This window comes from Larus michahellis, chromosome 5 (assembly GCF_964199755.1).
Source record: "Larus michahellis chromosome 5, bLarMic1.1, whole genome shotgun sequence".
Classification (NCBI taxonomy): Eukaryota; Metazoa; Chordata; class Aves; order Charadriiformes; family Laridae; genus Larus; species Larus michahellis.
Genome location: NC_133900.1, coordinates 70,796,914 through 70,819,302, shown reverse-complemented (window position 1 = coordinate 70,819,302; position 22,389 = coordinate 70,796,914). Strand labels below are relative to the sequence as shown.

The following is a 22,389-nucleotide window of genomic DNA, read 5'->3' as shown; positions in this document are numbered from 1 at the left end:
ACTTACAGTTAACTCTTCAGGCAGCCGATTTTCGATTTGCTGAGGGCCTTACCTACAGGCTGCCTGTGTTTCGAAGTGAGTGGTGGTGGTTGTACAGATTTACTTACTACTTTCAATTTGACAAAGAACCCAGGCGTGCAAGAGGACAGTAAACATGGAGTATTTGCCCTATTTGCGGGATGCGCTTGTCCAGCCCTTGAAAGACCTTGGAGCAGATGGTGTACAAGAAACTATAACGTTCATGGACTCTTACTGCTTGATGAAAGAAGATATTGAAAATATCATGGAAATAAGCACATGGGGAGGCAAACCCAGTCCTTTTTCAAAGCTGGATCCCAAGGTAAAATTCACTAGGGAATTTTTTCCTTTTCTTCTGTATCTTTAAAAAGAAATGCCTAGAATAAAAGGTGAGATACAGATGTGCTGATGAAAGGCTGAAGTTGGTGCAGCTGCTTATTATCTGTAATTTAATTCATGGTAGTCTTTGCAAGATCAGCTGTCAGACATGCTACCAAAGGTTCTGGGGTATGTCTTAAAAGATAGCCAGGCTGTGCTTCATTCAGGAGTCTTACACCTGATCTTCCCAGTGTAAAGGGTTGCTGGGAGTCGGCTGTGTCTGGGGCACAGCAGTGGAACGTAGAAGGGACAGGCAAAGCCAGTACCTTTCCAGCAGCAAGCTCCTGGTCGAAGCTCTATCACCTCAGGCCTTTCTTACCACTGTACAAAGGAGGAGGGACGCAACTCTATTTGTTGCAGTGCGGGCACTGAATTACAAGGCTGGCTTGCAGCTTCCACCTTCTGCAGTCTAGTTAGGCTGAACTGCTGGACCCGGGGGAACTTTGTGTGGTGCTTCCAGCTAGTCCCCTTCTGTGGGTGGGACTCTCACCTGGCACAAGGTGAGCTTAAGCTCAAGTCCCTGCCACAAACTGGGCAGGTGCGAGATCTGAACCGTCATTTCCCTCATCTCAGGGTGGATGCTCGGGGAAGAGAAGAATCTTTTCTGCTGATACCTAAACTTACACTATTGGGTGTTTACACCTGGTCTGAAGAGGCTGCTCTGGGTCTTCAGTGCTGCTGAGGGTGGACTTGGATTAGGTGGCAGCAGAACAGTGCTGAAATTATTGGAGGCCTAAGCAAGAAGCATCTGGAGATGCACAGTCTGAGAATTGTGCAGGACTCATTTAAAATGCGCCTTCACCGTACAGCTCTTAGCTGCTTTCTCTGTCCTTTTGAGACAGTGTCCTCCTCTACAAATTTTTGGTCCCATCTTCCCAAAGGAAAGATGATGTGGAATCCCTAGCCAAGAGTTGGTTAGCTAACAACCAGCACTTCCTAAGCCGATGCTTATGGTGTTTCCTTCCACCCTGACAGGTCAAAGCAGCTTTTACACGTGCCTACAACAAAGAGGCACATCTCACTCCATATTCACTTCATTCTGTCAAGACACCTAAAAGGCAGTCGGGATCTGCGGTGACCTTAGAACTGAACGAAGGCTTGAATGTGGAAGAGATCCAGTCTGATGAGGATGAGGAAGATACTGTTGAAAGTGATGCAATGATTAAGGTGACTTAGTTTCCTCAGTGTTAAATTACCATACTAAACTGTTTTCTTGGTTTTAGTTACCTTTCTGGGACCCATAACATCATCTGAATGAAAAAAAAGTATTTGATAGTAGCTACTGAATACATCATCTCTCAACTTTTGAATTCTTAACTAGTAGTGGTGTGAAAAAGTCTGTTATTTCCATCCACTGACTTCTGCTTGAATGTTGGATCCAAGCGAGGCATCGCTGTAAATTTGTGAATATGGCATCTGATTCCAAAACTTAGTAGTATTTTCGGTGCTGGTGGGGAGGGTGCCATTGGTGAGGAGCAGCCACAGGCCTTGGCATGTGGTTATCCCAGACGGCGATGCCAGCAGTGCCCTTTGTCTGTATCGCCAAATCGGGGAACTGTGCTCGGCCGTTAAGACTGAGTGTTGTAGAGTCTGTGCACTCTGTGGCATTTAAAAACTTGATACCCAAAAGGAGAGGGGAAGAGACAGCTTTTTCTTTTAACGCTTATAGCATTTTGACTTATGCTTTTGTCAGGGTGCAGTTGGATTTGAAACTGTGTATTCTGTTTGTATGTAGCAAAAAAAGCCGAAGTCTTCCAAGTTGCCAAAAAGAGAGAAAAATGAAGAAACAACAAAAAAAGAAGGGAAAAGAAAAGAGAAGACAAGACATTAAACAAAATAAAGTCTTGCTCTGGATGCAGCTTTGCTTATCTAACTTCTGGCAGGAACATAAAACCGATCCAGCGACGGAGCTGGGGAAGCAGACCCAGCGCGTTGGAACTGCTCCTCTTACAGAGGCGGTGGAGCCACTGCGCGCTCTGTGCAGCGCAGTACTGACTCCTGACGTGCTGCGACGTTACAAGTGAGAAGTGCCCTTGTGCCACGAACACCGGGGTGCGTAAACACAATGAAAATATGATCCTTAGTTACCTGGCAGTTACGCTAAGTCTTCCTAGGACTTTACTCTTTTTTTTTTTTTTAATAAGTCCCCTGACATTATGTGGTGAATTTACTCTTGTAAATAGTACATGATGCAAGTCCCCTGCCCCCAGTCTAAATTGCGTATTTGTACATTACAGGAATTAAGCAGTGTATAAATTTACAATAAAAGGTTTCACAGGAGTCTTTTAAAGTTTTGGTTAAGTTCATGGAGTGTTCTGTCTCTCCTCCCCCCCCTCTTTTCTTCCAAGGTTTTGGCTTCCCTTCATGTACAGGACGTGGCGTTATTCTCTTCCTACAACTTCCCTTTTGTTCAGTTAAAGATAGAGAAAAGCAGTGAGGGGTTCGGTTTCAAAACTTGAGGAGCCTGTGCTTGTATGAGTTGTATCTTTAATCAAAACCAGAAAGGAATACTTAAAAGTAAGAAATGTTTAATAGAAAATACTCATAAAAGTTCAGAACTGATGTTGAAAAAGAGAACACTAGGGGTTTTTTTTGCCACTCACGTAACACAGAATGTCCCTTGGTTTGTCTTTGGTGCAGATAAAATGCAAATTTTACTTGGTAAGAAGAATCATCAATCGGTTTTATTACTATAATAAATCAAAGTACAAAATTTATCAAAAGCTAAATAAATATTTACAGGCTATCACAAAATAGAAGTGGCTTGGTTGTTGTTATTAAATCCCAGTGGGGAAAAGATGCGTAATGTAGTGATAGAGCTTTCCCCGCCGCTTGCCAGCCAACGCGTGCAGTTCTGAAAATAAAAAGAGGCGGTTAGTCATATCCCAAGATACAAAGACTGTGATAGCAAACAATGAGGTTTTCTCAGACTGAAAGAAAAAAGGAAATTAACAAAAATGAGGTTATTTTGGTGTATATAACTTATATTATCACTTGTGCATTACTATGACCTACAACTTAAGTTTTCACATCAGGTTTGCACAAGGAAATCTGCCTTCAAATGTCAAAATTAATGAGGAACTTCTTTGTTAACTCCTTTTCAGTTACCATTCCTTTAACAAAACTGAAGTCTTGTAGCCGAGTGTGTGGTACAGACAGAGCAGTTGTCTCATTCTTTGAAATATGAGTCTTTCAAGCCAACACCATGTTGCTGTTTTGCTCCTTGGCTTGTTGGTAGATCTCTAGACGCATTTGATGATGCCGAGATCTTCAAACTGTTCTCTGCGCTACTGGAGCACAACTGGCGTTCAGGAACATGTTCCAAACAGAACATGTTGCAGATGGTAACGTGATCACAGAGGTAAGCTGGTTTAAAGCCTCCCAACTGGAATGATTTAATAACCAGGTTAGTTGCAGTTGCAGAAGGTACTGGTGTTTGTATGTCTGAGGGCAGACAGGCGATACAGCTGGGCTTCAGTTACCCGAGGGACAGCCCTAGGCTGTAAGTTGCATTTTTGAACACTGTATTTCCCTTGCTGGGAAAAACTCCCCATGTCCTCTCGAATGAGCCCTGTTAAGTAAAAAAACACAGACTCTAGCACATACCTGAATTCATTGGTCCCCATCTTCTGGTTTGAGGTACTGTGTGCAGTCGTTTATTTTCTTAAGATGAACAATGTTAATCCTTTCAGAACACATTGGACATACGTTTTCGGTCTGTAACATGCTGTTTCAAAAGAAGGGTGACTGGTCAAATGATAATTCTAACATTTTTCAGATGAAGGGCTGGGCCTGAGGCAGAGAGCATAGAGTATGTTCTGACCTGTGCTGTGTAACAAATACAGGCCAGAGCAATGGCCGCTTCCGCCTAGGCGTAGCAAAGTTTGGTTTGTTCATTTTTAACATTTGAGAACTAACATCCCGAGAGGAACGCTGCGGAGGTTTGCTTGGGCATGAGGAAAACTTGGCAACTAAAACATATGCAAAGGAGCTTGGGCTAGAACATGATGCTTCTGCAGCTTCACAGTGCCCGACACCTGAACAGAGCTACCCCGTCCCCCTCTCACACAGACGATTACTGGGGACGATAATCTAACACCCCGTTCTGTCTGTGTTTTGTTTGTTTTGGTGACTGTCGCTGTGCCTGTGTTCCCCCTGCCCCTCCTCTCAGGCCTTCTTCGGGCAAGGAGCTGAGAAACCTACCCAAGCCCCCTCCCCTCCATCTTCAGTACTGCTCCTGTTGTTGGAGCCCAGCAGCGCCAGCTGAGTTAATTCTTATCATAGTTTTTGGTTGGCTTTGAAGTGAAGTGAGGTGTGAGTACGTTAGACGAGACTACCAAGTAAGGGATATTCCTCTTCTGCACCCTCCCCCCTGCAAGCTGTTACATGTTTTTAGTACCAAATGGAGGAGTTTGCTAAAATGTGAACAAACATTAGAATCCTGCAACAGAAAACAAATCCCAACTTACTTCTTGAATTCCGAGTACAGGGCAGGAAAGTCACAGTGGGGGCAGACTGTCCAGTCATCTCGCAGCATGTGCCGACCCTGCGCGCAACAGCCACAAGTCATTAAACGGCATGTGCCGTCCTGGTACACGGGGCATTGAGATTTGTACCCGTGATTGTGAAAAGGTCTCAGCAACCGCGTTCTACAGATCCTGAGGAATCAAAAAACCAAACCCATAATAGTGTTGCTGTAAAAATTCTGTAACTAGAAAAGGAGCTCTCTGCGAGATGCAGTGTTTTCATTTTAATTCTCATTTCTCCTTTAAAAAAAGAAATCTAAGAACGTGTGGAATTAAACCTTTTAAAAATTCTTTTAGTTTGGTAATTCTAGAATGCTGGCTGTAGACCTGTATCTCGAGATGTAAGTAAGTCAACTGCGATTTTTGGTGGTGCAGTGACATTCAAAAAATGCCCCCAAAGCCACGTCACCTGAACCCAAGAGGTCGCATTCAGTGCCATCAAGTCTGTGACATAGCGGCTGCCTGGCACTCGCCTCTTCAATCAGAAATTATTTCCTCGGTTCCGATGTGGTTTACTAATTTGCTTTTGATACAAAGAATTCATATAAACTTTTTCACTACTATAAAACGCAACAGCACCTTGAACTATACTGAGAGATTTATGTTCTAATCCAGTAGACTCTTTTGACACTGACTCTCATAAGATATTTGAAAATGCTGTATTTCTAATGATGTTACAAATACCCGTGATGTAAATGACCTATAACCAAGACAGAGCTTAATAAATATAACTTGAAATATACGTGAATCTGTACTTTACCTTTGGCCTGTAAAGCTATATTTTAAAGCCTTGTGGTTTTTTGTTAAGATAATACTTTAAAATATACTGGTCATCTTATTCTGCTAAACCAATAAAGTTAAAAAAATAGATAATTGTTATATTTTTTTTGTAAAATGTAATTCTTTAGTTTTAATAAAGAATGCTAACTCCAACATTTGATTCCTGTTCATGTAAATTTTGATTTTTCTGTAGTTCTAGCGTGATAAATCACTTGAACCTAGTTAAAATGAGGTGTGAGGATTTTGTACTGATGCTGGTTAGCAGTGGGAGGCAGGGCTCTTCCCCTGGGCTGTACCCCATCCATACCTTTTCAGTACGGTCTCAAGTATAGCCGAGACAAAAACGTTAAAACTTCTCATTTCTGTTAGGCTCAGTAATGTAAAATCCTGAGGTCACTGGCTGAATGTTACTTAACCCAGGAAGTGCCTGAAAATTCTGGGCAATGCCCAAACCAGATTTTTGAAGTGGTGTGGGTTGGGCTGTTTTTTTTAATTATTTGAAGTCTTGGCAGCGTGGGGTTTATGGGGGGAGAGCTGTGCTCTCCACAAGCTCCTGCACATGGAAGAAGAGACGGAGACGTCCATCTCGGCCGTGACTGCTCTGAGCCCTGGAGCACCTCAGCAAAGGGCTGGGCAGGCACCAACCCCACAGTCCTGTCTCTGCCTTCTCCTGTGGGCACCTGCTGCACCCAACGCTGTTGTAGGTGACAAATAAGGACACCCTACTAAAGACAACAAAAATGTTTTTTCACCAATTTGGTAACTGCCTGGGAAGAACCCCCAGCAAACCAACCCACAAAAACGTTTAGCTTGAAGCTACTGGCAAACCAAAGCTGTTCAGATGAACTTATTTTTAAAAGGCAAGAAAAGCTTTGTGTTCGTTCTGGTGCCGCAGCCACTCACAGTTGCAATACAGTACGGGAGGTTGTTTTTACAGCCGGGACACAGAAGTTCGCACTCTGGGAGCTGGAACGCACAATAGGGACAGGCTGTTGTTGGCTCCTCTGCCTCTGTTGTGTCTGGGCGTCTAGAAGTAAGATACAAACGTGAATAAAAACCTCAAGCACGTTGAACTTGACCGGAGATGTTTTACAATGCCTTTGATGTTTAGCAAGGGCTTTTTCTGTGAGTTATTTTCATAGTTTCCCGTTGCCATTTTGTATTCTACCAGATAATTCCTTTTAACTGTCAACCAAGCTTCATCACAATTATGTAAACTCAGAAATAGGTTATTTTTACCATTTAATTTGAAACAGTACAACCTTTTTAAATCTGTAACAGATCAGAATACTTTGAAATCTTTCAAAACTCATGACCTATATGTATAGAATATAAAGCTATGGCTTCTCTGTTTCAGTGTTTTTCTGTGACAGGAGTGACCACAAAGAACTGAAGTAATGAGCCATGAAAGTGGCATCCTGGTAGGACTCTACAGCTCGTAACTGCCTTTCGCAGAGTTTGGTGCTTGTTTCAGCCAAGTGTGGGTCAGAATGGTGGTCCTGATCCAGCCATCACGGCACCTGGGGGCAGGTGGGGGGGCAGGGGGAGACCTTTTTTCAGGTTTCTCGTGTGATGTTTAATCTTCCATGGAACAGTTATAGATAAAGAGCTTGGATTCGCTTTTAGCATATTTTCCAATGAAGAGGATGCGTCTTTTCTAATGTTTAACCTAGTAACCTTGGAGACAATTAGATGGCTTCCTTAGTTATTTCGGTACTTAGCCTAATTAGAAAGCCTGGTTTCTCAGTTTACTAGCCTGGGCATGTATGTTTCCCTCACAAAACGGCCTGTTCCTTTGTCTCAAGAAACCTGCGGTATGAATAAACATGCTAGATTAGGAATGGCTTTTAACAGTGATGGAACATACTGGAATGTTCTAGAAATATTAACAAGCAGGCAATAGGGAAGAACTTTGCATGACTTTCAAAAAAGTGGTTAAAAGACATGGAACAGAATAAGACAAACAGTTGTCGCAGTGCTCATCTGTGGTAACCTACTGCTGTTCTGCATGCTTATGCATGAAAACAAGGCGATGACACAGCTTGTACATAGTATTCAGGTGGATATAGGCCAGAGCCAGCTTCAAAGAACTTTAAAAACAGTCAAAGCAAATGAAGTAGGCTGGAACAGCGACTCATTCTGCTGCTACATCAGTCCATGGGTTGCTCTTATCTTAAATTGAACTGAATCTTAAATTCAGTGTAGTTTTGGCCCTGCCTCCTCCAGAAAGGTCGTGAAAGAGTATCACAGAAAGGCTGTGAGCTAAAATAGCTACGTAAGCTGAAACACTTCAGGTCCTGAAAAAATACAACTGGTAGAGGGGAAATAAGCAAAAATGGAGGGCTATAAAATCATAAGTGACACACAAAAGGCTAGATCTCTCCCAACAGGAAAACTACGAGGCATCACGTTAAAGTAGCTAGGGACCAGTCTGGGCACAATGGACCTTCTTGTCACAGGAGTCACGTGCTGCTAAAAATTTACATGGCTTCAAGCAGAGAGGCTGGAGAAGCTCATGGAGAACTTAGAGACTTAATAAATACCTAAAACACCCCCAGGGGCTCAGCAAGTCCCTAAGCCTCAAAATGGTTAGAGCCTGTTAGAATAAGTAAGAAAAGCATTATATATGCTTGCCCTGCTCTTATAGGCTCACCTACGCGTCCTCCTTTGGCAGAAAATATTGTCTAGGATCTGTCAAAACAGAACTTCAGATAAGGAAGAAAATGTCAAGATTCCATCTATTTTACTTGCCCTTCCATTCTTTTTTACCTCAGCCATTTACTCAGTCGCCTGAATCACAGAAGAGGACACTGCTCATGCTGCAGCAGCGACCAAGTCTACATGGACATTCCTAACCAGAGAACAACTAAAGCTGTAAGGCTGCACTCACGTCTGCGTGGATGAGATGGAAAACGTTGCTGCTGGTTAGGAAGCATTGTACATACACATGGCATTTAAGTTTTATCACATCCAAGGGAACAGAAGAGCCTTTAATTTTGAGAGAAGGGGGGAAATGGTTCTCAGCCTTCCAAATTTGAGACAGTGAAATAATAAGAAATCAGGATCAAGCCCATAGGCTTTATGAACAAAAATAACAAATAAAGCCTTGATACTGTGTACATTTGAAAGTACAGATTAACATCACTCACCTGACCATTGCTTCAATTTTCTTTTTGTATTTAAGATCTATTTTATTACGATACTCGGGTCTCATCAACATCGCAGCAAAATTGAAGGCTGAATTCTTCAATCCTGCTCTATGACACTCGATTACAGTTGAAGTCAAAATTGGCACGATGTCTGTAAAAGAATGAAACAATGATGTGAAATATTTATTTACCTATATTCACGTTGAAAGCCTTTGAGCTAATATGGCTAAAAATGTACTGATGAAAAATGAGGGTATTTTACTTCTTCCTCATGGTACACAGTTGCGCCATTTGTGCAATTCCTGTAACCAAACGTAAGAAAATCATGGTTCCACCTCTCACTGCCTTGTGTTTCTGAAGCCCAGCATGGCAGCAGGCATGTTTGGATTATAACCATTTCTCCCTAATCCGGTCTGCCCTGTTTAAAGTCTACATTTTAGACTACATTTTCCAGGTACCCAAACGGTATTTTCAAAAGAAGATGGATCAGAATTTTGTGATGAAGTTGCAGAACCAATCAGTTCATTACATACGATCCTGAGCCTCTGTGTGGTTCAGGCAGCTCAGTACTGGTTATGGTGGGAGAGGACAGATGAAACTGCTGGGGAGGAACCCATCCTGGAGGCCGTATATATCAAAGCGCTATCCTGCGGAGGACAGCAGAGCACACTCTGCATTTACACTTTGTCGTGTGCCCTACAGGATCGTAGGAGGAGAATGTACCTTCTAACGCAACGATTAATGAATCGTCCTGTAGAGCACAGCACGCTCCTCTGCTGCCAGCACTTACGTGACGGGAACTTGCTGATGTTGTTGGCTACCCGGATAAGCATACGTGCTCCCTTCATGTGGTCACCACGTTTCACGTGCGTCTGGAATACAACAAACGTATCAAATTATCTGGAGCCTTTAGAGAGTAATTCCTGCAGCCTGCTCTTGGCGTTCATCCTTCTGGGAGCTGAACGCCCACGGCTCTTTCATGAAACCGAGCAGAGGTGTATCTTGCGCCAGAGAAGGGACCAGAGACTTGACAGTGGCTCTTTCCCAGAAGTGTCTCTCTGGCCTCCAGCCCACCATTTGCCCGCTCTTGCCTCACTGCTGGTAGCGGGGGAGGGCAGAAGCTGGCTGGAGCTGAACAGACATCCTGATGGGCCAGGGGTTAACTACTAGAAATCATTTGAGCCCCCCCTGCTTCATCTCATTTACAGAAAAGCAGCGATCTGCTTATGAATAATAATAACAACGTATAATAGTACTAGCAGCATAACGTATTTGTAAGTATGAATGCAAAAGAAATAAAGGAAGCCAGATGCAGGTTTTTAATTATTCGTCATTTAAAAAAGAATATGCTAATCAAAGAGGCAGAAACAACCAAAGGGTATGGATTGTCCCTGTTAGCACACACTTGGATTCTCACACACAACTTACATGACAAAGTAATTTACGTATAGAGAGCATCCACATATACAGTTCAATAAATTAGACTGTGCAATTCATGCATAAATTCAGTTTCTCAATTCATTACCTTCACTAAAATATAGCTGTGTAGAATCATAAGGTTTGTAGCCATCTCAGAAGGAATTTTAATCTTCTGGGTCTTTAACTCTGAATACATACTGAAAAGAACATCATGTGCATTTCGGTAGTTTCCTTAAAAACAAACAACACTGAACAGTCAATTTAATTTTTTGTAACAATTTCTTTACTAATGACATCTATGGAAGTTATATTGATTCTCAGAGCAAAACATTTGCATGACAATTTCTTTGGAAAGTCACAAGCAGTTGCTTGTCGCCGTACGCTACATGATGTCAGACAGGGAGTTAAGTAAGAAGAAAAACTACACTTGGAGAAGTCATCTGAACAGTAGCAAAAGGCATTTGTGGATGACAATTGCATAGAATGAAATTTAAAAAATGGAAGATGCTGTAGCCAATAGATTGCTTCCACAATAAAGAGGAGATGAGGTATTTTTAGAGCATTTGGAGATGTTACCTCTTTTTGTTCTTCAATATCAAATATTCAAAAGCTGTTTAAATGTTAATTTAACATATTTTTACTTTATCATTTGCTTTGGCATCTCCTTGCCTCTGCAACCAAACCCCAAACCTTTCACAGAGACAATTAAAATTTGAACGTTAATTCACTAGATTATACTGCTTCAAGGTCACTATCAAGCATTGTCTAGAAACTTTAGAATTTCATTAAATTATCAACCTAGCTGAAAATGACCAGTGCTTAGCATGGTTAGTCTAAGCTTGCTGTTCATTCTTGCTTTGGTTTACGTTGTTTTGGGTTTTGTTTGCTTTTTTTTTCATTATTAGAGTATAAGGAAGTCATACTCTTTGCAGTTGGAGGCATTTAAAGAAAATTTCAGATTCAGTTATGTCATCAGACCTTTTTCCTCCAGCTTTCTAATTTTCTCTATCAGCAAACGTTTTTACTCTATAGAGCAATTTGTTATGTGTTGTTACATGCTGCAATTAAATCAAACAGTGGAATTCACGTGAGGCAGCTCAATACCACTCCAGAACTAGTTGCTGGAAAACAACATTAATTTTTCAAGGTTGTCATACTGACTCTGAGTATAATAGGATCAGTCTTAAAATCGTGTGCTTACATAAAAACAACTTAAAGGAAAATTGCGCATAAAACGCCATACCCAAAGGAAAATACCAAACAGTTTGACTTTTAAGGAAAGAATAAACTTTATTGGTGTAAACTTCATAATCAAACTCACTGAAATCTCTTGAAGGAAGAGGGGGACAATCTAAAACTGTGCCTCTGCGGAGGAAACAATTACTGCAAGGTTGGTGCTTTTTAATGAGAAAAACATCGTGCTTATTATTACACTGTTGCACAACACATCTATACTATTAGGGAATATGAAATATAGCATGGGATACTGCATTCTAGATAAAAGTTCTCAGATTCAGAGAAGCTAGTAAATAATTAAACCCTTGAGCCTTTACATTTCCTGCATACATAATTAGCACAAATGCAGGGCCACTTGCCGGGTCCTGCACTTGGGTCACAACCACCCCACGCAGCGCTACAGGCTTGGGGCAGAGTGGCTGGAGAGCTGCCTGGCAGAAAAGGACCTGGGGGTGTTGGTCGACTGCCAGCTGAATATGAGCCAGCAGTGTGCCCAGGTGGCCAAGAAGGCCAACAGCATCCTGGCCTGTATTAGGAACAGTGTGGTGAGTAGGACTAGGGAAGTGATTGTCCCCCTGTACTCGGCACTTGGTGAGGCCCCACTGCGAGTGCTGTGTCCAGTTTTGGGCCCCTCACCACAAAAAAGACACTGGGGTGCTGGAGCGTGTCCAGAGAAGGGCAACGAAGCTGGTGAGGGGTCTGGAGCACAAGTCTCATGAGGAGCGGCTGAGGGAGCTGGGGGTGTTCAGCCTGGAGAAAAGGAGGCTGAGGGGAGACCTTATCGCTCTCTACAGCTCCCTGAAAGGAGGGTGTAGGGAGGTGGGGGTCGGTCTCTTCTGCCAAGTAACAGGCGATAGGACAAGAGGAAACGGTTTCAAGTTGCATCAGGGGAGGCTTAGACTGGATATTAGGAAAAAATTCGTCATGGAAAGGGTTCTCAAGCACTGGAGCAGGCTGCCCAGGGAAGTGGTGGAGTCGCCTTCCCTGGAGGTATTTAAAAGACGGGCAGATGTGGTGCTGAGGGACACGGTTCAGTGGTAAACTTGGCAGTATTAGATTTATGGTTGGACTCTATGATCTTTAAGGTCTTTTCCAACCTAAACAATTGTATGATTCTATAAATATTCACTGCTACAATGAATTGGGTGATGATGCTGGCCAAGGGTTTAAGTGATTTTCCACTCCTTAGCCCAACGCTGAGCAGCAGCCCATAAATGTCAATTTGCCTGGACTGTTCCCGAGTCCTCTACTTTTCCTTTACAGAGATTTTAACTTACTTGAAATGAAAAGCAAGCAGTGTTATGGTAGGGCGGTTGCCATGGCTACAGAGGAGAGCAAATAATGGAGGCAATAGCTATTCTGCTTCTAGCCCTGTCTCTTCTTATCACATTTTTCTGTTTCTAACTTCAGCTACCTACTACAGGGGAAAACAAGGCCTAAGTAAGCAGTACTGATCCTTCAATGGAAATCATCTGTGCACATCTCCCACTGAAAAAATCATTTGCAAAGACTAAAGGATCAGTATCCAAGTCAGAAACTGCATGTAGAAACTGCAATTCTAAGATCTGTGATATACAAAAAATTAAAGTTGCAAACAATCTTAATCTCTGTGTTTACTAGAATGTAATAAGGAACGCAGATATTTCCCACAATTTTTTTCCCCCCAATATTTAATATATAGGTATGAGTCCCAACCTTTTCACAAAGGCTACTTCAAATTCAAAATTAAACTTGAATATAATTAAAGGAACTGATACATGTCGTTTTTTAAGTATAATCCTGTATAAATAATGGTACCCTAAGTACTGCAAGGATGTAGTGTCAGAAATGTCATATCAGGGAAAACGGACTTACCTGAACACTGCTCCTCCCTGGCGATTATTATAGCAGTTCTGGCAGCTTCTCTGTATTGCTTTAGTGCCATGTATAAGCGGAATAGGTACTTGGCATCCTTAATTAAATAACACAAAAGGAATTAATACCGAACACATACTGCTGAATCCCTTTCTTTACTTGCCTATCCCACCACCACATTCTTTATGGAAAGCGGACACGCTGGCTTGTTTCGTGAAGAGCTCTTCACATCAACACGCTTTAGCTGTGCTACATTCCCCTCCAAGTTTTGGCCATTAGGACAGTGGGATAAAAACCCACGTTGAGGACCCTGACTGAGTTGTGGCAGTTAGTTGCCAAGCCCTGTCAATATGGACGCAGAAAGCCGCAGACCGTTGGGCACACAGATTGTCATACGGGTGGAAACCCAACAACTTTGGGCAGGTAGGCATTTATGGTGTCAGAAAAGAACCAAAGGACTCCTTTTAGAAATAAAAATTTTCCTAGAAATGTTTAAATTGTGTTATGGATCTAGATGCAAACATTGCTTAGTGTGGATAAGGATGACAAAATCTGGCCAATAAAGAGTGTATTGTTTTGCAACCAGATGGTAGACATCCAAGACAGCTAAAAAATTTAAAATTAAGGGGATTTTCAAGCTGCTAACAAAATGCATAAACAAAATAAACAATATCAAAATTCAAAGCTGATTTTCAATCAGCTAACAAAATGCATAAAATTTATAATTTGCTATAATATGTACTTTTGATACATTATATGAAGGGCAAATGTAGCAATGGGTTCACCCAAGAACAAACAATTCAACAGCAGGAGAATTAGTGAAATAACTTAAAAACAAAGCTTTAAATAAACAAGATGTCACTATTGGAGAAAACAAATGAGTTCTAGTTTTGTGAAGTGTACTTAAATTTCTAGCAGACTAGATAAAAAAAAAAAAAGAAATCAACACGAGAAAAGACAATTGGTCTTTCATAAGGATTTTGAGAAAAAAAAGAGGTCATTCCTAAAAATATAGCTAAAACACAAAATAAAATGACCTTGCTTATAATGAAAAGGAAGTAATAAGTGAAAACACCACCTGGGCTAGTGCCACTATTTTAACTTTAGCAGTGATTTCTAAAATGGGATCAATAAGAAAATAAAGTCTGTAAATGATCACCTTTTAACTAGTAAATCCGGATTAAATTAAGATGAAATATTGTATATAATGGTATGGTTCTAACTTAAATATACAAATCAGAAAAAAAAAAAAAGACACTGCTCGCTTTATAGAGACAGCTTAGCAAAAAAACCCCAAACCAACTAATTCTGCAATATTAGTAGTAAAAACAAACACAAATAAAAATTAAAAAGAATTGCATTAATCAACGTTGTGCTGTTCTTTGGAATACTGTGTGAGTTTTATATGTAAGTCTCAAACACATAGCAAAAACCCCAGAAATGCAAAGGAACAGAAATATGAAAGATATAAAGACATTTCCTTATAAAGAAGATGACTGCAAAGATTAACTCTCTACTTGAGAAGCAAGGAAAAAAACAATGAAAAATCACAGAAATAAAAGCAAGAGAGAAAGACTGGCATACAGAAAGAAAAAAGGCAAGTCAAATTCTTCTTTTTAACTTGCAATATAAAGAAAAATATTAAGTGACCAAAAGTTACCAAATTACTTTTAAACTAACGATGGAGCAGGATTTTAAGTAATGCATGATCACAAGGTCGAACACCATAAGAACCATAATTTAACAATAATGAAATAGTTATCTGGATAATAAAGTAACCACAACTACTTAAATTAATGCATATTATTTATCCACGGTAAACTGCCTTAAAAAGGAAAACTGCTATTCCCTAAGTGGGGTAAAATAAAAATTATTATGAATGGTAGGTTATGATATAATTCTTCCCAACTTCTGACACCTCCTTATGACCACAGATGGTCGTTCCACTGGCGACAGCAGAAGGCTGCACCTCTCCCCCATCCGGGATGCTTCTCCCTTTTCTCCTGCCCCAGCACAGACTAGTGGTCTTACATGGTGTTTGTCATATCCCTAATTTAATTTTACTTAAATAACATATTTAAATTACTCACATGGCAGCCATATGTAGAAAAATATAAAAGTAGAAGGCATTTAAGAAAATTAGCCTTATGTTTTACTTTCATATTCTTATGTTTAAAGTTAGCCATTTTAAAAGCAAAAAATGCAGGAAGAAATTTTCAATTGACAACGCCTTTCCTAAGGTCTTTGAAAAAATTTATTATCGCATCTAACTGATCTTAATATTAGAGAGCCATGATTTTAATTTAGTTTTGCTTTTTAAAACACATGCATTTAGAAAATAGGCACACAGAATGCAGCAGAACCTTGCTAGTTAATACTCCCTGAAAAATTACTAATGAACACACATGACAAATTAAGAATTTTTACATGTTAGAGTTAACAAATACAATAGTTGACATACCACATTTAAGAAATAGTTCATAATTAGTCAGACAATAGTGTAGAAAAATTTTGGCAAGCATAATAATTTTGGTAATATGGTACTTCATTAAAATCCCACATAATTGTTGGCTGCAGAAGATTTAAAGCAACCAGGCTGCTGTGAGCAATGATCTGGTTTGAAGTTCAACACTGAAAGGATTAGCAAGTTTCTGCTGCGTGGCTACTTAAGTTCACTCTTACTTTCAGCTTTACAAAAATAACACCACATAAAAGCTGCTATTCTCTAAAACCAACCCCATTTGCTTGATCATTTCAAAACCACTGTCTCCATAGCATAATAAGGATAAAGATGAACTGTTTTTAAAGCAGATTTTTAAAACAAATACGTATGATTTGATAAAGTAAAATTATGTTACTCACTGAGAGAGACTATGGCAGATTGGATTAAAGCATTCAGAAGAACAAGAGAGAGCTTTTAAACAAGGAAAAGAAAGCTCTACATTGACGTTCAAAACAAGGTTAATTATGGCAATTACAGCATTCACAAAATTCCTAAGTGTGTTCCAAGATCTTCAGAATCTCTTCACTACGGAGATCATAATGTAGCTCACTTCCCTTATCCAGTCCCATGCAGACGGCTAGGCTGCTGCTCTTAGAAAAGAGACTGGATGCGACAGTTTCTGTCCAACCAACTTGCAGCATAAATGTGAAATTACATTTGCTTATGCATCTACTTTTCATCTAATGCCTCAGCAGCTTCATTCTCTTCTGGTCTCTTGCAGTTGGATTTCGTTTGTTTCACTATGTCTTGCTTCTCTCATAGTTTTATTAATGTTCACATTACAAATTATGGGTAAATAATGAGGTAAATAATAATAATGAGATAGTATTAGGGGTGAAATAAACTTACTGCACCAAGACCATGACACCTCCGTCATTACCAAACCGTACCCCCCTCAGTAAGGCAGAATCTATTCTTCCATACATATCATTCTGCACCTGAATGTATTTACTGTGAGTTTGCATGACACTAAATTCCTTGACTATGGAATTAATTGCAGACTGCAATGTCCGTACCTGAGGTCTGGTGTTCATAGCAGAAAAACATGTGTGCAGCGCCATTTAGCTCACATTCAAGCTCTGCTGTAACAGGCAGTAAAACTTGAAGTGGCTCAGCCACTTAGTTCCATGAACTCAAGACTAAATATGATTGAATGTACCATAAATTCTATGGACATCAAAGCCAAAAATGGACTGTGAAGCTTGTTTTTCTATAGCTCAAACTCAGAGAAAGCAGACAGCCCATCGGCAGTTACTTGCAAGAGAGCTGTTTGGCATCTTAACCTCAAGTGCTGCTGTTCTGATGTCTAACATCACGTTTACAGTGGACATTTTTAATCTGTCCTGGAAAAAAAATCATACCAACGGCATATGGTCAAAATCTACTTCTTGTATTGTATATATAGCACAGATCTAATATATGTTCTACTTAGTTTGTGAATGATCCTCTTCTTTTATTACCAAACCTACGGCAAACAATATACAAATATCTGTCAGCAAGTATCTTCCAACTCCCAAATTGGTATATACAAGAGAGAAAAAGATGAAATAGTCTACCAGTCTGCCAAAAGCCTTTTAGCACACCCAGTGAATGGTTTGCTTTTAACAAAGGAGCAGGAAACCTGGAAGAAAGGGTAATGGTCCTATCTATATTTTACTAATTGATCACATGACATTAAAAGAAGCCTCATAGCACACAGCACCTCTTATCTCACAAAGCACCTCCTAAATAGCATAAAAGAAAAAAATGTAAGGTTCTAAAGATATAAAGAAGACTTTCTATGACAATGATGAGTGAAAACATGAAAATCAGTGTCCACAGGACTTTATTCTCCCACTGTTAATCAAACTTCCATGTTAGGAAGGTCTGTCACCAAAAATCTTTAAATGTGCTTCCTGTTTTTTTAGATTTTCTATCGTAAATTAAATATGTAATTTTATTCTCCAGCACAGAACAGAAACTCTGTGTTTTAGTTTACAGAACGACAGCCTATATCTGCAGATGAAACTGACTCTATGAACAATTAATTCAAACTTTAAACTAAATACTTCTAAATAATAAGAAATCAAAAAATAAAGATAATTGGTTTTTAAACAGTGTTTAACTGTCATATGCACATCCACACGAAGCTGTTACATTTTCCAGTGATTTCAGTAAATTTTTGAGTTGCTCTGAGCTAAGCTAGTTTTGAAAACACGGTCATTCATCACTTCAGAAATCAACAGGGAGCTGGCAATTTTGAAAATCTGTGCACAACTTTTTATGTCTTATGTTGATGTGGGAAAACAGGAACTAACGTAGCCTGATCATCTTTGGCTTTTTGTTCTTCATCTCCTATTTACTATCTTACTTTCTTCCACTGCAACAGTTAGACCAACTCCCCACACTGCGAGAAGAGATCCGTGCTGTAGTTAGTCTTGAGACACACACGTGCTGACCATCCTCAGCATAAGCATTAATTTGAATCTCCTCTGTCCAACCACCCACTTTTATAAAGCTTGGAGAAAGATGATTATATCTAAGATAGTTACTGCCTTTCTTATAAGTCTAAAACTGAAGTTACTGGCTGAGTGACTCAGAGTTATCACAGAAGTCTTGCTGCTTACGTGAAACCAAGCTAAAACAGTACCTATGTCTACCAAAAATTTTAGGACAAAATAAGCTCAAAAGATTTGCACCACAGCAATATGACACAATAGCAGTGACAAAACTACAATACCTTGGGCATGCCATCACTCTCTCCCATAAGATAGTCTATCAGCTGATTTGTTAGGGCTTCATCTTTTGCCCGTCCCACCTATTAAATAAAGACAGAAGAAATTATGATATGAAAGAGAAAGGAAAAATACTTACTCATAAAGAGGCCTTCCACAAAAACACTGAAACTAGATTATTTAAAACAGGATTTATTTTTTAGTCTGTGTGGTCAAGCTAGATGATTACTTGCTTCATCAGCTTTGACAGACAGTAGTTCATAATTGTTTTCTATTGTGTTATGGTAGGGGATTATAATTAAATAGGTCTCTACCAGCATGAACTGTTCCTCTCCTTTAGTGTTGGGAAGGCGTCGGAATTTAGGCACCATGAGCTGAAGCCTGCAGTCACAAAGCTATGTCTGTCAACCCAGCACAATTTGCATCTCAGAGGAATATTCGGCCCTGGTCACTAGAATAGAGCCAGCACTATCTGGCCAGTTGAACAGACAGTCTCAAAAACATGGCTGAGATGATGAGATTCCACAGGATACATACAGTACACCCGCGGCAATAGTCTGTGGGCTGTTTCATAGCCTTTGTTTTATTCATTTGGGCTGAAACATCTGGATCTGGAGGATGAGGCCAGGCTCTTTTCAGTGGTACCTGGCAACAGGACAAGAGGTAACGGGCACAAACTTGCGCATAGGAAGTTCCACCTAAACTTGAGGAGGAACTTCTTTACTTTGAGGGTGGCAGAGCACTGGAACAGGCTGCCCAGAGAGGTGGTGGAGTCTCCGTCTCTGGAGACATTCAAAACCTGCCTGGACGCGTTCCTGTGCAACCTGCTCTAGGTGACCCTGCTCTGGCAGGGGGGTTGGACTAGATGATCTCCAGGGGTCCCTTCCAACCCTACGATTCTGTGATTCTGTGAAAACATTAGACAGCTCAAACAAGCCCTGCCAACAGCTCTGTGAGATGGAAGGCCTCAAGAGCGGCTGTGGTAGCTCTAAGCAGAGTCAGGTCTACCGTTTAAGAGTCTAAAAAAACTCTAGTGACACCTAACAAGATTTTCAAAGCTGTGGGTTCTTCAAGGGAATGGAGGCAGTCTGAGCATGGTTTGGATGACAGGAAGTGAAAGACGCAGTGGACGCTGGATGGAAGATGGATGATGGATCTGCTGATGGATGCAGATGGAAGCTGGCAATGGGCCTCCTTAGGCAGGTTTCCAGCGTGTATTTTCTAGGAGGGAACCTCAAGAAACAGAGTAGGTTCACAGATACTGAGGTGCTGCGTGAGCTGGAGACCTGACGACTACCAAATTTTGGAGATCATGAGCAAAATAACTACACAAAGATTGCTTCATCCCCAATTTTTTTTTTTTAGGGATGGAAAAGAGATTTTTAGAGATAATAATGATAAAAACCAAAAGGTGTTAGTAGGACTGATGCTGCAGCTAGTCTTCTGTCTGATAGTGGAAGCTGAGAGCAGTGAGCAGTGGCTATTGTCTGCCTTGACTTCAGAAAGGCTTTTGACTCTGTCTCCCGTAACATCCTCATAGAGAAGATGATGAAGTATAGGTTGGATGAGCAGACAGTGAGGTGGACTGAAAACTGGCCGAATGGCCAGGCCCAGGGGGTTGTGATTAATAATACAAAGCCTAGTTGAAGGCCAGTATCTAGCAGTGTACCCCAGGGGTCAATACTGGGTCCAATCTGATCTGGATGATGGGGCAGAGCACACCCTTAGCAAGATTGCTGATGATACAAAACTGGGTGGAGTGGCTGATACACCAGAGGGCTGTGCTGCCATCTGAAGAGTCTCCGACAGACTGAAGAAACGGATGGACAGAAAAGTCATGAAGTTCAATAAAGGGAAGTGTAAAATCCTGCACCATGGGAGGAACAACCCCATGTGCCAGTACACGCTGGGGGCCACCCAGCTGGAAAGAAGCTTTGCAGAAAAGGACCCGAGGGTCATTAAGTTGAGCATGAGTTACCAATCTGCCCTTGCGGCAAAGAAGGATATTGGTATCCTGGGCTGCATTAGGAGGAGTGTTGCCAGCAAGTTGAGGCAGGTGATCCTTCCCCTCTACTCCAGTAGGGAGTGAGAGGCCGCACCTGGAATGCTGTGTCCGGTTCTGGGCTCCTCAGTACAAGGGAGAGAAAGACATACTGGAGAGTCCAGCAAAGGGCCACTAAGCTGATGAAGAGCCTGGAGCATCTCTCACAGGAGGAAAGGCTGAGAGAGCTGGGACTACTGAGGCTGGAGAACCGAAGGCGTGGGGGGAAGTTAATTATAAAAGTACTTCAAGGGAGGGCGCCAAGAGGAAGGAGACAGTTTCTCTTTAGTGGTGCCCAGTGACAGGATGAGAGGCAATGGGCACAAGCTGAAACACAGGAAGTTCCATCTGAACACCGTGAAACACTTTTTTGCTGTGAGGGTGACCAAGCACTAACACAGGTCTGCCCAGGGAGGTTGTGAGATTCAAAAGCCGTCTGGACATGATCTTGGGAAACCGGCTCTAGGTGGCCCTGCCTGAGCAAAGGTGTTGGATCAGATGACCTCCAGAAGTTCTTTCCAATCTCAACCCTTCCATGATTCTGTGGTAAAGAGCGCGAATGGAGGCATACTGACACCTCTAACCATGGTGTGCAGACTGGAAAAAATCAGCAAAACTGAAAAATCGTATATGGAAAAACTTAAGTGTCTTTGACACACAACCACAAAAATCTGAATGAATTCACAAACTCTCCTTTGAAGACTGAAAATGCTTTTTCCTCTGGTGTCAGTATTAACTTATTTTACTTTTTTAATGTTTAGATATCACCTTTACTGGCAGTTTTCCTTCTATTTGCAATCTGTCCAAACACACTCACACTAGGAAAATGTCACAACACTGAAGGTAAACTTCTTGAAAAGACAAATAATTTTTTGTTTAATCAAAGTTGCTTACTGTTTCAATTGCCATTTCTATAGCCAAGTTATCTTCCGTGTTTGGACTTTTCATAAAGTGCTTTAAAGCCTAAAATGATATAAAAGAAAAGTTAAAACTCAGACATGTGAAATTAATATTTTCCTAATTTTTATCAAGTTATTTCTCTCTGCATTTTGACAGACAAGTGGCATGCTGCATGCTTATCTTGGCTGTACTTTATGGCCATAAGGATAACCACATACAGTACAGAGGTGGCAGCTGCTCTTACAGATACTCCTGCAAGAAAGAAGCGTTGAGTCTTTGCCAAATCCTGGTGTATACCTTCATCTAACTGTGAAAGATGTTCACAGCAATACGGTGAGAAGAAATTAATGATTAATGTGACATTGGACCTTTCCCCCCTCTACACCCCAGTTGAAGGAGCGGCCACCTACAATGGCTCTAATTTGCAAAATCAGTATTATTTTTCTGGTATGTGTTCAGTATGCAAAAGTCAAACATTTAATAAGCGTCAATTCACTGATTTGTAACTGATCAAAAGGAAGTGTGCCAATTGACATACTTCAATTAACATATTTCCTTTTTTAAAAAAAAGCTTTAAGTTAGGGGATGCTGTAGTATTAAATGAATTAATTAGTCAGCAACCAAGTTGTCATGGATCAAGCTAATAAAATATAAATAAATTCTGCTTCTATGTTCATGACATTTAGAGATTCATTGAGAATAGCATATCATTGATCCACCTGGAGCCTCTACTGCCATGAAAAAGTTACATGCATGGCAGTGTATAATTCACAAAATACAATGTAGATAACTGTAAATATAAATAGTTTACTTATGTTTTTATACTTTTTAAAAAATATCAGTATGTCATCAGTTAAAGCAGCTAAAGTCT

The 22,389-nt window shown here is 40.7% G+C and overlaps 2 protein-coding genes across 11 annotated transcripts in view; one reads left to right on the top strand and one right to left on the bottom strand.

Moving 5' to 3' along the window:
• Positions 1–2,677, top strand: part of RFC1 (replication factor C subunit 1) — a 41,489-nt gene extending 38,812 nt beyond the window's left edge. For all 6 annotated transcript variants that reach the window (XM_074587831.1, XM_074587836.1, XM_074587834.1 and 3 more), the window contains 3 exons: positions 127–340; positions 1,372–1,563; positions 2,132–2,677. In XM_074587831.1, coding sequence (XP_074443932.1) covers positions 127–340; positions 1,372–1,563; positions 2,132–2,227 — 502 coding nt within the window. In that variant the 3' untranslated portion in view covers positions 2,228–2,677. The remainder of the gene's footprint in view (positions 1–126; positions 341–1,371; positions 1,564–2,131) is intronic.
• Positions 2,678–3,058: 381 nt separating this feature from the next.
• WDR19 (WD repeat domain 19) overlaps positions 3,059–22,389 on the bottom strand; it is a 47,629-nt gene continuing 28,298 nt past the window's right edge. For 4 of the 5 annotated variants that reach the window (XM_074587826.1, XM_074587827.1, XM_074587829.1 and 1 more), the window contains 10 exons: positions 21,513–21,581; positions 18,583–18,660; positions 13,361–13,457; positions 10,377–10,501; positions 9,642–9,723; positions 8,852–9,002; positions 6,606–6,729; positions 4,866–4,942; positions 4,003–4,123; positions 3,059–3,250 (listed from right to left, as the gene is read on the bottom strand). In XM_074587826.1, coding sequence (XP_074443927.1) covers positions 4,009–4,123; positions 4,866–4,942; positions 6,606–6,729; positions 8,852–9,002; positions 9,642–9,723; positions 10,377–10,501; positions 13,361–13,457; positions 18,583–18,660; positions 21,513–21,581 — 918 coding nt within the window. In that variant the 3' untranslated portion in view covers positions 3,059–3,250; positions 4,003–4,008. Of the gene's footprint in view, positions 3,251–4,002; positions 4,124–4,865; positions 4,943–6,605; positions 6,730–8,851; positions 9,003–9,574; positions 9,724–10,376; positions 10,502–13,360; positions 13,458–18,582; positions 18,661–21,512; positions 21,582–22,389 lie in introns of all 5 variants that reach the window. The other variant, XR_012587089.1, reaches the window with a different exon arrangement.